This window comes from Melanostigma gelatinosum, assembly GCF_949748355.1.
Source record: "Melanostigma gelatinosum genome assembly, chromosome: 5".
Classification (NCBI taxonomy): Eukaryota; Metazoa; Chordata; class Actinopteri; order Perciformes; family Zoarcidae; genus Melanostigma; species Melanostigma gelatinosum.
Window position 1 is genome coordinate 16,791,173 of NC_136638.1, and position 15,251 is coordinate 16,806,423.

The 15,251-nt window shown below is 41.9% G+C and overlaps 1 protein-coding gene across 1 annotated transcript in view; it reads right to left on the reverse strand.

Moving 5' to 3' along the window:
* dock2 (dedicator of cytokinesis 2) overlaps positions 1-15,251 on the reverse strand; it is an 82,506-nt gene that overhangs the window by 44,970 nt on the left and 22,285 nt on the right. Inside the window, exons 24-25 of the mRNA XM_079268465.1 lie at positions 15,061-15,167; positions 302-444 (exon numbers count right to left, since the gene is read on the reverse strand). Coding sequence (XP_079124591.1) covers positions 302-444; positions 15,061-15,167 — 250 coding nt within the window. The remainder of the gene's footprint in view (positions 1-301; positions 445-15,060; positions 15,168-15,251) is intronic.

Here is a 15,251-nt window from a genome sequence, read left to right on the forward strand (position 1 = left end):
TGCAACCGTATAGCCATACACCTACCGTGGTAATCTACACATGATTGAGATTGCTGTTTGCATATCGAGTAAAACTACACAGACAACATTAAGAAGGTGTAAATAAATACAAGAAATTAGGTGATGAGAGAGAGAGGAATAAATAGGAACAATGGAAGCTGGGAGTCATACTACAGTATATGCAACAGCATGGACTAGGTTGTCAAAAACATAAACATATCTTAAAACTACACTGAATTTGAATCAGTCACCCAGAATGCAATTCAATGCCATGTGTGAGCATTGGCATTGTGCGTCTCACCACATTGTCTCTGCTCAGGACCTCCAGAATGTTGTTGAGCAGCTCCAGACTATTTCTCCTCTCATCATGAGGCCCGTCAGCCATACTGGCCAGTGCCCCGCTCAGCTCCCGCAGCATCATGGGTAACAACACATCACGGCACTCTGTGGAGAAACAAAACCACATGTGGTTAAAGATGACAGTCTAAGTTTAATAAGCAAGAACAATTGGATAGTTTGAGAAAGGGAATGACGGAGCGATGTTTTATTTACTTCTATTTTACGCCTTAAGATGTTTAAACACAAGCATCAACAGTCACAACATCAAGATTTACTTTAATGTGATTTCTCTCTGAAAAACCCTTCAAAACCTAAACCCTGGACCCTTGCATCAATTGGTGCAGCACCTGTGGAGACAGCTGCGCCCACACAGCTTTGAGTAATGATGCCACTTCACCCTGAAGAAGAAATTCAACCATAACCCCAGACTGCACAATGGAGTGATATCAATCAAGTGTCTCTTTACAGTTCCATGCATGTCTGCGCCTCCGTCAGCCACACAGGCAACTCATCAATCACCATAGCCGAATGTTTGCTCCCTCAAATCTCACTGCTTGATCCTAATCTTTACTCATTCATGTGTAGATTTGGTCAAAGGTGCAACGCATCATCAGCGATTACTTTAATAAAATATTGTGTCAAAGTCAAAGACGGAAAATAATTCCACCGAGTGTTACCTTGCATTCTTAAATTAAACTTATTTTTCTTATATGCCTCCACAGAGAACGGAAAATAAAAGAAACCTGTAAAACCTTACTATTTAAAAAGTCTCACGCTTTCCAGTCCAAAGTGTTTTAAATAGTCAGCTTTTACCTACTGTACTATTGCTATTATATTACTGAGACCATGGTGCTAAACCACTCCATAAATTCTTTATGGATGTTATACGGTCACAGTCTTCTCTGGGGATTGTCCAAACTCATTTGAGGAATTACAGGAAATCACTGAAGGACTAAAGTAGCAAAAGCACTGTCATGAAGTGAAGTTCAAGCAGACCTGAGTAAATTAAAGTGGGTGTCAAAGCAGTAAACATGAACGTAAGATTTTTGAACGTGTCATAAATCTTCTCAAAAGGGTTTTGCCTGTTCAATAACAGCATGAAGACGGGCAGGGTGCCATCCAGATAAACCAAAGAGCGGATAGTGCTTCATGCACATGGTGACCGTCGTTGGTGTTTAATGACATACATGGAAAACAAATGAACTGATGTAACTTTATTTGCTGTTTGGAGAATAAACCATCCGTATGCATTCGACTAAAAAGTAAGAAAAAAAGTCAAATATACTGATCAATGTTTTTTTTTGTATTACCATGATTCATTTATTCAGTGTTATACTTCTATTTATTTGTTTTTCTTAACTATATTTTGGGTGCGATAGTCTCTTCACCGTCTCTCCATTTTTATCTTGTTTTCGTCTTCTTAATCATTTGTAACACTTTGAATTGCATTTGATTTGTTTGAAAGTTACTAGATATATATATAAAACGTGATCGGTTCATTGATTGATCGATTGTGTTTATTTGCTGTCCAACAATATCCTGAATGCATCTGTGTTCTCAGCTGCAAACAAAATGCATGTCATTTTAAACTTAAAGTGATTCAAGTTTCTGTTTATTTTCATTCAAATAAAAAGCTATGCTTCTCCAGATGCTCCCAAAATGCAGGGTTTTTACCTCCTGCTTTGTAAAATGGTTGCCTTTTCTTTTAAGATGTCTTTCTAAACGTTTCGCTTTTTTTTGAGGACACAAAAGAACAGTACGCTTCTGAAACTACACCTTGTTTTGTGGACACAATAATAACAATAACACTGTCAAGACTTTCAATTTGACCAGGCACGCTTTGACAGATAATTCAAATTATTGATTTTCATCCTACAAAAACTCTCATCGGATATTGTTTGAAAGTCAGCAGAGCCGTGGCCAAATTTCCGACAGACAGTTAAAATCCAAAGCTTACAGTTGATCGATTTTAAAGACGTTGATCCAGAATTTTACATTATGTTTTAAGTCTAATAATCAAAGCTGTCAACATTACATATATAACTATCCCAGATCTAACTCAAAGCATGTCATGTTCATATTCAATGTTTAATCCGAATTATCTATGCAGATACAAATATGTACGATATAAGAAAACGGTGATTGCTGATGTAACTGATCCTTCCTTTTTTTCCAACTCGTCTACCTTGACCACCGCCTTCCTTGACATCTTCTTTCTCTATCTTTCGCCCCCCCCCCCCACCTCCCACCCCATCCCTCTCATATAGCTGCAAGTTGACAGAGCACATTAAAAGCTAATTTAGGCTGATGCTCGTTAGTTCCATTGTTAACTGAGCCAGGCTTATACGCCTGCTGAGTGGACCCTCATCACAACACTCACTCCATCACACAAACATGCAGAGGACAGGGGAGGGAAAGAGGGACAGGGGGGATTAGCATGAGCCACTGAATGCCCTCAATGAATCAGAGAAATTGAGGGAGGAGACGGAGGAGGAGACGGAGGAGGAGACGGAGGAGGAGACGGAGGAGGAGACAGAGGAGGAGACGGAGGAGGAGACGGAGGAGGAGACAGAGAAGGAGACGGAGGAGGAGACGGAGGAGGAGATGGAGGAGGAGACGGAGGAGGAGACAGAGGAGGAGACGGAGGAGGAGACGGAGGAGGAGACAGAGGAGGAGACAGAGGAGGAGACGGAGGAGACGGAGGAGACGGAGGTTGGGGCCTGGACAGGTAGAGGAAATCCAACGGGAGGAGGGGGATGTTTTAGTGAGAAAACTGGAAAAAGTGGATGTCAACCAAAACCAGTATCTCAGTGCCATGCAATTTAAATATAATTAACATCATGTTTCATGTGAAACAAAAATGTCCATTAGACAAGAGGGAGGCCTCCTGGTCTGTGACCTGTGGTGTTTTAGATGCTGCCAGCTTTGCATTTGAGTAGAAACCCTGATACATCTGTTTTATCCATCAAACAACAATCTCATCATCTTTTCTCCTTTCAGATAGAGAAAACAATGGGTTGTGTTTTATGGGTTGTGTTTTATAGCCGTATTGTTGTGTGTGCAATAATGAATCCATCTCCCTTACGGGTGCTGGATGTAACATTAAATCTGAGGAGAACTCTATTCCTGGTCAAATGACCCGAAAGCTACTTGCTTCCTTGTTTATATTGATCTAAGGAATAAACCAAGCCGGTATTTCTAGGTGCAACATGTTCGGGGGAGAGAATGTGAAATAGAGAGCAGGTGTTCGGATTGAAATGTTTTGTTTTTACTGTGCAAGGAGCCACGTGTAATGAAAATATAACCACAATTCAATTTCAAGGTCGAATGTGCAGTGAGATGGAAGAATACATTTACCGAACTCCTCTCATAACATGACTGCACATCAAGTAGAAAACTAACGTGAATATACACAAATACGTCACACTCTAGATGGCCTCTAGCCTTTTGCTGAGCTCAAAGAACATATGGTCAAAGAGGAGAAGTTGCCCTTTCTTTGTAGGTGCAGTTTTGTCTTGAGTAAGGTATGACCCCTCGTACTTTCTCAATCTATCCTCTTAGCCAACACACAGAGTGTTGCCTTCGTTGAAAAACTGATAGAGAGAAATAAAAAGCGATAGAAAGAGTGGAGATGGAGCGTTATAGAGACAAAGATTGAAACGTTATCTTATTTCCTATTTCATTGTTGTTTTCTAAATAAAGAGAACCTTCAGCAACAGTCAGGTAGCAGACATACTCAGAGTTCATGTATAGTACAACAGACTTGTCATGGTCCAAACACAGTGACACAATCCACACGACTCTGGTCGTACTTTCTACAAAGCGTGCCGGCACTGAAATATTCTACATTTTCATCAATTTGAAGAGTGATGGAAAAACAACCAGAGTCTCATGCTTTTGAATAAGTGGCGGTTGGTCAATAGAGGGCCATGGGGCATGGCCCCACCATGAGCCACACAAAAAAGGAAAAAATAAAATGTGTGTAAAATATGATATCTGTGCAAAATATATGCTTTTCCTGCTCGTCCTCTCCGCCTGTGTGCTCTCTGCTCGTGCTCTCTGTCTGTGTGCACGACACTCTGAGAACGTGCAGCTTGGGGGGCCTGATCGTTTTGGCCCAAAAGAGACGGGTCTATGAGGCAGTTTAGCCAATTGCTGATTCAAGATATAAATGAGTGACATACAATTTAGCCAATCAGCGCCCTCAAATAGATTCAGCTGTGGGCCAGAACGATCAGGCCCCCCTCGCTGCGCGTTCTCGTCAGGAGAAGTCTCTACAGGCGCCCGCGCCAGCGCGAGCACTACTCCTCCAAGACCCGTTTGAGAGGAGAACTTTGGCGGAGATTCTGCAGCCAAAGAGCTGATATCAGATCAGCCTGACCTCACAATCAGACAGCAGACTCGCGGGAAAGGGAAGCAGTACATGCGGAGCTTCTGTACTAGCTGTACACCAGACAGGTTTGGCTAGCTGGATGACGTCATGCTAATCATTTATTTAGCTTTTTAAAACAACGGGGACGGATCCAGCACGGACAGTTACGGGAGTGAGGGATGAGGAGGTAAGGAAACATGAGAACACCAGGACACACATGGAGAACTCGGTCAAGCTACATATTAGACAAAGTGAACATCTTTTCTTCTACATAGCTGTCCTCAGTCTCATCTACTTAACTTGGTCATGGAGGCATCAACATGTAATAGAGATGTTAAATTAACAGTGAAAACTCATCATAGCTTAATTTAACATCAGTATTCATAATTACACTTCATGTTTACTTCTCCTGATCTTTACCTCCTATAACAAGGTCCATAGGGGCATCTCAATAAATTAACATGTTATATTATATTATATAAGTGTTATTTACTGATTGTTTTTGTGTTGGAATACATGTTAAATATTTAACTGCCAAGTAATAATGCGTGTTTGATGCTGACATTTTTTTGCATTAAATCATACTGGGATGTTTGCTGAAATTGATAGGATGGCCCTACCTAGAACATGTTCCACCAGCCGCCACTGCTCTCTATACAACCTGTGCTCTCCTGGGAGATTGTGTATGCAGAGTGAAACACATTTGGTTCAGTCTGCAGCTGCTTCTCATCTTTAAATTCAGAAAACTTATAGAAAACATAACTAATAGCTCGCTCATCTCCAGCATCCTACTTTGACAGATCTGTCGGGGTGTGAATCGTCTGTTTTGATTTTGCCGTACCTCCCTTTCCCTTCAAAATGCCTCCGGAGCTCCTGAATATGAGCATAAAAAAATGATGAAGTACAGGCTGCCTTGGCAATGCTCCTCCAGACTCTGCGGCTTCAGTCACCAATGTGGAACAGTGCCTTTAACTCTGCACCTTGCCTCGCCTGGAATAACATCAGGAATGTTAATATCTGCTGCTTCAGCCTGAATGTAAGCTTTCTCAGAGACTTCTTTGAACTGCACTGTGGCCCCGAGGGCTTTCAGTCTTGTAAGAACACCAACTACAATGGTGTGCAGCTCCCAGGGTGTAGGTCATTCTTCAAGAGGGCATTTGAAATTACAGCTAATTCAAAGGAACTCTTGCTCTGGGGCACTGCACTGTGGTTGACCGCACACTCAGACCTCTGTGAAGAAGGTGTGTTTATCCCAACAAAGTGTGTGCAAAAAAAAACTTCCATGCACACTGGTGAGCTTTTAAAATAAACAAATGATGCTTCCACACAGTGGATCACATCAGTGGTCCAATCAGACATGGTGGATGCCTCTTACATTCCTTTTTCTAAACTTCTTTTAAAACAGATAATGCAAAAGAGCATACTGCAAGTTGAGCTACTTGAGGTCATTGCGGTGATTTTATTTCTTCACTGCCAGCTTATCCTCATCTCACTCATCCTGGTGGCTTCCTTTCCCTCTTGTGTGTGCCTCACTCTCTTCATCTGTTATTTCTATTATTTGTGTCTTTTGTCTCTCTGCTGATCCCCCTACGTGTCCTTTCACACATTCCCCTTGGTTCCCATTTCTTGTCTTTCTGTCTGTCCGTCATAATTCTGCTTCTCTAATTCAACATTTCAGGTCAAATTATTTTTACCACAATCGTTCAATGAAGTGTCAGTCATTTGAAAGCCATATAAACTAGTCTGACCAATCATCAGTTGTGTGCCGTCACAAGCTGCGTATCTCGTTTTCTCAGTGAGTATATAGAACAGTACTACATGTGCCATGTGCTCTAGATTTTCTCTGGCCACTAAGACAGAACTTCCTTACGGGCTCCATACAAATCCGGCATTCCTTCTCGAGGATTGGCAGTGTCTACCCTCAGTCATGGACCTAATCCAATAACCGTAAACCATTTTTGCAAATGTCTGTTTGGTCGGGCTTGCTAGCAGATGCCTTTGTAAAGAAGCAGCCTAAAAAGAGATGCTGCCTGAGAAGCTCAACTAAGGATGGGAGGGGGGGGTCAAAAAAAAAGAAACCTACTAATTTACAAGCCATTTTGTAATGGAAAAGGGGCAATTTGACACAGACTAAAATGAACATAGGTGAATACACCAATGGTTTCACTTTCCTATGCACACTTGTGTGTCTATGTTCCACTCGCCTGTGTGATTCAGATGCATGTTATGTGTTTCATCCCGGGACAACAATGCAGTAAATCAATCCCGCCATGCTGTGTAAGAAAGCTTTGCAGACGGGCACTGACAGGCAAATGGAAATCAATGTCTTAGGGCAAACATTGGGACGCATTTGATCCTTTTCTCATCTAGCTTTAACCGTGGGCAGTTCTACACACTAGTTTAAATAAACAGAAATCCACACAGGTGCTGACGCACAAGACACAAAATATTCAGAGTGCACACCAACAGAGCTTCAAGAACTCATCTATATTCAATTGGACATGTCTATGTATTCTGGCTGTGATCTCAGCCTTTTATTATTAATACCAATGTGTGTCTATGTGCCCAACTGCAAACTGTCCTTTTTGTATCTGAGTGACCGCTATTTGTTGTTTAAGAGTTGGAATGCCTTTGTGCCTGGTGAAAGCATGTGGAAATGTGTTTCGGTTACCAAGTTTGTGAGAGCAGACAGCCACTCGTGCTGGCCACCACACAGAGAGTAGCTTTGATGACTCAGCAGCCAGCTCATCCCTTCTCTGTTCTATGTTTTTCATTTGACAGCCAAACACAATAAACTATAGCACATGATAATGAGATGCAATCTCAGTTTCTAAGAGGCATGTAAATCAGAGTCGTCTTCCTTTTTCTCTCCATCCCTCTCTCCTCCCTGTCGTCCCTTGCTTTCGGGAAGATGGAGTAATAGAAAAGGTGACAATGAGGAGGTTTGGCAGCGCAACGACAAGTAAATCTTTTCTGTTGAGAGGGGGTTGGGACCAAACCAACTGTCTTCCCACTTGGTGACGACTAAATGTCTCTCTCAGCAGGTTTTTCATCCCTCTGTGTCACTGTGGGAGTCTCCTCTCATCCAGTCTGCCTCCAGACCTCATTTGTCTTCCTCCCGCCTTTCTCATTTTTTTTCTCTTGCTCCATCTTTAAACCCCTTTTGAAATTCAAAGCCTTACACTTTCTCTGTATGAATTGAGGTCCTCACTTCTCCCTTTATTTCAATCGCTGGTTTGTTATGGTGTGGTGATAAAATATGTTTGACGAATAATTTGTAAACAAGATAGCTGTCTCAAAATGGTTTAGTGGGATGATATTTCTTTCATAGAAAGGCATAAAATTGTCTTGCCTGTGTAAATGAGTGCTCTCCCGAATAGTATAGGGCTATAAGTTACCGAGGATAGAGTGCACTAGTGAATTATGTTGATATATAATGATGCCCAAAAGTGCATTTTTCACTTTGATCTTTGCTATGATGCTGATGAGACCCAGAACAAATACTGTCAGCAAAACCAAAGTAAACACAATCACAGAAAAGGGTGCAGTCCTCAACATAATTGCTTTTCTTCATGTTTTCTTCAAACTATAGCTTGTTTGCGATCACCTGACTATTATGACACGTGCCATTCAGATGGAGGGCAGGAAGTGAAGAACCTATACTGCGCAAATTGAAAATGGAGCAAAGTGAACACAGCAGTTATCGCCAGAAAATAGAAAGACATATTGGATGGATCCCTACAAAATGAAGAGCGATTTTTCCCACAAGCCTCCCCACCGATTTGCATGGTGTGGAGGCGATCGTCCTCCAGACCTCCTACTACACGGCTTGCCAGATGAAGGCGTACAAGAGTCTAAAGGCTTCCAACTATTTGGTGTGTGGTTGGGTCCACGACCTCGGAACCAAATTAGCATTGAACGTCTTGTTTTTGCCCGGGTAGCTAGCATCGCTAAAAACAAATCTCCCGGAAGATAGTTAACTAGCTTACTGATCAGATTATCCCTTGAGCTGTCCTTTTAGATGTAGCTTTCATTTATTTTACCCAGTGTTTCAAACAGCTGTCTTAGTCACTGTCTATGAGTCACCCACTAATTGCCACCCCTCATATGTGCCTTCCTCCCCTGCTTCATCTTCCATATGACTATTTAATTGATTGACCAATTAGGCTGTTGGTAGCATAGCTGCTACAACGTTTTTGATCAATTTAACCAAGGCAGATCAATGGCTTGTGGTGGTGAACCATGTTCATGCTTTGACTGTTGGGCAGGCTAATTCTCAGTGTCCTCTGACAAGAGAGCAATAAATCACGAAGCTGCTGGCTCTGCTCACGCCTCTATCTGATTTCAGTTTCTAAATCCTGCTTCGTATTAGTTCAGGTTGAATGATAGGGTGAGCACAATTGTGATATGCTGAATCTTCAAATCTTTATTCACATATTATGTATGTCATGTCCATTTTACTAAAGTGTTGAAATCATTTGTCGTAATATATTCAGTGCCATCTATTTTCAACTGTTATCGCTGCTGCTGTATAATGACCCAAGGTCCCAACAGGGATCATGAAGCTTTAATCAGTCCAAGAAATGTTATTTTGCTGCAACCGGAGAAACACAATAAAACACCAAGCTGCTCTGTCAGGTAGCTCCTGCCTCTGGTTAACGTTCAACTGCTCTCACACCTGTATTAAATTAATTCATGGGTAAGTGCGTTGATACACCGACTGTTGTGCCCCTCCACTGTCCTTGGCTGCATTTAGTTTCCATTAAAGTCAACCAATGAACTCAAATGGATAAGAATATACATGAGACGAAGGGAGATGTGAGACAGACGCATTTCCCAAAATGATTAAACTCCATTCACTTTGCTCCATTAGTCTCATCCATCCCTCTTTTCTTCCAGCATGTCATCCACAATGTCCCAAACTGCAGCCCCTGAATGAATGGCAAAACTACCTCACTCTCTCATTAGCCCTCTGGAACCATCAACCCACCGCTCTACACTTAAGCACAGCTATTTTGGGTCGGCTTATAAAACAACAGCCAAAAATAATTTGTGGCAGACGGCTCCTGTGCTGTCAAACACCCAAACCCAAACACACGCCACCACTTAATTCATGTTCATAATCCTCTACCAGGTACGGTGGGCAGTTTTTGCTGGTGTTTGTGAGCATGATCTCAATGCAGTTACAGCAAAGCGTGACATGAACCTTAATGTGATGTAACAAAGGCTGATGTAATGTAACATGGCATAGCATAATAGAGCAAGACACAGTAGGAGGTAAGGGAAGAGGTGAGAGAAGAGGAGTTAGAAGAGAATATGAGATAGAAGAGAACAAGAGGTGTGCTGTAAAGATACTGTAGTTCACAAGAAGCAGAGTGAAAAACAAAGAGAAGCACTTTAGATCGTAGACAGCTTCAGGAGACACAGCAGCCATTTGATTTTTTTTTTCTACGATTCACATAACTGTCTCTTAATATGTCTGTATAACTAGGGATAGAACGTATGGACACATGGGGGCTTATTGGGCCAGCAAGCAACCTGTTTCATACTCAGACAACCTGAGCAGCAGTCAAGCTGACAGCTTTGAAATTACAGCTCAACAAGCTGCTTTGCTAAAGGCTTGCAGAAAGCCATAACAATAAATGCATGCAGGTCGTGTGTGGTGAATGCACACACTCGCTTACCCTTAGGGTGACCCTCACACATATATCACACACCATATTTCCACCAATAAAAACACTGGCTTTTTGCATTTGCTTTTAAACAAAGATTTAGTTTAAGATACAAATACAGCCTAATCTTACTTCAGACCACATAAATCCACATTTATAGCCAAATCCTGCTTAGTTACAGGTTAATATCTCAGTCATCTTAAGCTCTCACGTTCAGTATCCCCATAACTGGGGCCTAAAGTGACCTGTCAGTAATGCTGATTGGCAGAGAACAACCGAGATCACTCGACACTGATTAAATCCTGACAATAATAACTGTACAGTACATCACTCAACCATGTGCATCAAGCACTAACATGCATCTGTTAAGTGTATCACAGCGGGGGAAATATAGACATAGGTGTGAACAATGTCAACAATACGGTAATGTGCTGCAGTAAAGCACAAGCAATTTAATGAATGGGACTGCTGTCGTTTATATGGATTGATATGAATGACACATTAAAAAAACAAACATTGTTATAGTTACAAATGGCACAGGCAGCTTTTATGATTTTCTGTATTATGGGATATTGTCACGTAGTGTTAAAGGGGTTACAAGAGCATTACACCAAAGCAAATGGGGCTTCCTTTAATCTCGATGTATAACAAGACGAGCGACAGGACTGCAGTCTTTTCTCCAGCTGTACAGATGGAGGAGGGGAAATGGCGGCCTGGCTGAAAACCAGATTAACCAATAAGACAGGATGCACATGTGTGCGTATCTGTGCATGTGTGCCGGCGTGTGTTTGTGTGTGTATACAGCATGTGCTTGCCAAAAGCCTTAATCAGGAGCGTAAGAAAAAAAAAAATCCAATCCTTCAAACGCTGCCCATGGATGCAACCAGTCATGAGAAAGCCAAGCACATGGACAGACAAAATCGACAAGTTAGACACACACACGCACGCACACACACACACACACACACACACACACACACACACACACACACACACACACACACACACACACATTTCAAACAAGGATTGGAGACAACCAAATACCTGTGACCATGTGACAGGACCTCATTACAAAAATAGCAAATGCTTTCCTACTGAATAACAATTTTACATACATGGTAGTTAAAGGCATATTATTTTCTGTGTTTTGCTTAATTTCACCAACATTTTTATCAGAAAGGAGCTTATTCATTTATACCAACTTTTATCCAGATTTTAAATACAGAGAGGTTGCATTGCAGTCGGTACTTTTATAATCCAGTTACCACCCAAATGCTTTGTATGATGGATTTTGTAATCAGTTTTTTTTTTTTTTTACATCTGCAATAAAAGGACAATGAATATTCAGAATATGCAGTAAAAGCCAAAAAAGAATGATCCCTTGGATCGTTCATTCTTACACTCTGTCAAGCATGATGGTGATCTCATGTCTTACACTGACACACACACACACACACACACACACACAAACCCTCCCCTTCTATCATATAACCTCTCCTACACTGTCAGTGACATTTTTCCCTGGTGAGCGAGGTTAGCAGACCTGCTGAGACAGACAGGCAGGTAGGGTTATTAAATATGTATTGCAGAGCAGTGATAGGACACCGGGGGCCATTAGTCATTATAAATATATGATTTAGCTCTGCTGCATTTTTCAGCCTCCCGGACAAATGACACCCTGGCATAGAAGCCCTCTGATTAGTATCCCAGTGCTAAAATGCATCTCAATTAGACTGGGTGTCAGCGCTCATTTGGTGAGGCAGAGACCGAGATGGAAAAGACCAATGTATAAAAGAGTGAATAAATAAATAAGCACAGTGCCAGAGGATGGGGGGGGGGAGAAGAGAGGGGGGAATGCGGGTTTGCTGATAGATTGCGTGTGAGCAGGCCTTAAAACGTGAATCACTTCTGGACTGTTTAATAGCAAAACAAGACCAGTCTCTCTCACAAACTTCTATTTTGCAGTCTCCCCAAGCTATTTTGTTTCCTTTTGGCACCATCCACCTGTTCTCTCCTCTATCTTTATCAGTCTCAAATCCCTTGTTTCTTCTTTTTCTAACCAGCCTTTGTCACTTCCTCTGTCATCCATCTTTCCCATCCCTTTACCCTCTGCCCCTGCCCCACCTTTACCAATCATCATGTCGTGCCTCTTTCCTCTCTTCAGTCTCTATTTTTCCAAAGATTCTTCCCATCTCCTCTTTGTGTCTCATATCTCTTTTCCATCCTTTCCTCCTCTGTTTGTTCGTATCTCCTTGGTCTCTCCTCTACCTCTGCCTGACTCCATCTTCATCATTTTTTGCATCTGAAGTGGTTAATTCCCAACTGAGACGTCCACCATTTAAAAAATGACAAACTCTAGAAATGGCTATTGGCATATCGAAACACTCCAGGCTATGAATGGAGCTAAAAGTAATCACCAAATATTTGCTACCAAAATGTTGACACATTGACTGATAATTCCGAGGACTTAGTTTGCCAAAATTGATATGTAGCGTTTTGGCACAACACCCGACATTCCTCTGCTTGGCTTCTCTCTATTATGCTCTCTCTTTTCTACCTGACATCCCCATTGCTCCCTCTCCTGTTATTTTCATCGCTTTCTTCCCTCTCCCCTTCCTTTCCTGGTGGCAGAGTGTGACTTTGAGTGTGCTGACAGCTAGCCAGAGACCGAGCCTCTCGCCGTCGCCCCCGGGGAGTCAATCATCTGAACCACGATCAATACCAAAGGACCGTATTCTGGACCGGCCACTGACATGGCTGGCAGCGACTGATTGATGAGAGGACCCACTGCTACAGTGGGAAGAAACAACATCCAAAGTAGTGCACACATCCATTTAGCATGCACCACTGCACAAACACTTAAATGCACAAATACACTCATGCCGGGATGTAGTGTCACCAGTCTCTCTGATACAAATGCATACAAATGTGTTTGCTCCATGTGTGCATGAATTTATTCTCATACACAACCTGCAATGTCCATGAAGTCACTGAATCTGTCTGGCCCGGCCCGGCAGGTACCCCTTCTCAGTCCCACTTAGTGATTTCTGAACCAACTTTGGTCTACCACAATCACTCACGGCCTACTTCCAACTCTTCAGTTTGTGCTGCAGAGTCCCGATTATCCCCCTTATCAACTGTGTATTATAGACCAGCAAAACATTAGCCCACTCTATCCATCACCATGTGGTCCTCTGCGGGGGGAACCACCACTTATCACCCCGCTACAAGCAAATTAGACAGACATAATAGGGCTGAACAGAGGTAGGGGGTGGACTCAGATTGGTGGGGGGTGCGCTATCATTGATGTGTACTGGATTTTAAAGGTATGATACAGACAAAAACATGTGTCCCTGGCAATTATGCCAAATCGAGTGAAAATCACTTAGAATACTCGGCATGGTCTGAAAAGTGACACATTAATGACAGTGAAAACTGCAGCACTCTGAAAACACTTCCTGTCTTACAAATATGCCTGAAACGTTCGCCGATATTACTTCTTCTCTTTTGGCAGAAGAATCACCTGTGACATTAATAAGGATAACGTTTGTCTTTCTCTGTATTCTCCACCATCACCCACTGGGGCGTGAATGGCATAGTTATTCTCTGCTTGCAATAACGTTCATTGACATTTTCAGTCTGGGCGGATCGGGAATATCAACACCTCAAGGACAAATATATATATATATATATATATATATATATATATATATATATATATATATATATATTTATATATTGCCAATGATTACAAATATATGTTTTGGTCGAATTTATTTTAGCCTCATGACTGTTTAATCTCAGCAAGAGTGACTTGACTTGACATTTACCATGACATTAACTGGTGCCTCTGCTGATTGTAATAAGTGGGTATCAGACTGGGGTCCATTGCGCTGATTGTAATGTCAGTGGAGGTGTTACAGCATCAACATCAAACGTCCATATTGCTTTCTTCATCTCAGTAGACAATACCCAGAGGAAAAGATCGTTTTGGCAAACTATATACTCACAAATATCGATGTTGTCTTTTATTTGAATGCTGAATGCTGCCATAATGGTAGAGTAGGTGTATCCTTCATTTTTTAAACCAAACAACAAACAAAATGAACAAGGCAAATCGGGTAAATATTCGCAATTCAAAATTCTTTCATTATGTTACATGATGGGAGAAGTCATCACTATATAAGTGAAATCAACTTGAATGTGTGTGTGTGTGTGTGTGTGCATCAGTAAAGCAAATACAGCATGAATGCATAAACACTAGTATGTCCTTTCACCATTTGGCGAATGCTTTTATCCAGAGTACTTTACTGGATTGCCCTACAGGGAATGGATATACCCTTGCACTTTGTTTCACACTGTTATGCAATGTGCTGTATCAAGATTAAACCTGTGACGCAAAGGACACCCTTACTGGTCATAAAGTACAGTGGCAACAGCTGTGTGCTCAGTCCTGTTGCTGGGCTGGAATTATTCACTGTATAATAGACCTTTTAATGTGATCTCAACCTTTAAGTGAGAAGCAACCAATGCTTCTCAAGTAGGATTTCACCCCGAATGAGTTGGCATTTGTTTGGTACCGTGCACATCTGTGATTGGTTCTTCACACAACCATTAAGTCCGCTATTTGTTAGCAGCTCAGCGCGGAGGCCTATAACTTTAAAAAAAATGACACACCTTGTTTCTGGAAGAGTTGGCTGCTGACAATTTCAGTCATGGAGGCCACCTTCTGTTCCTGGAGTTTCTCAGGGGGGATGCAGGAATAAAAGTCATGCAGCTGCTCACTGGAGAGGGAAAGCAAGAGACAGTGGAATAAATAATCAGCCAGATCCTTACACAGGAGGAGCAACAGGGTTGATTTCTTGAAA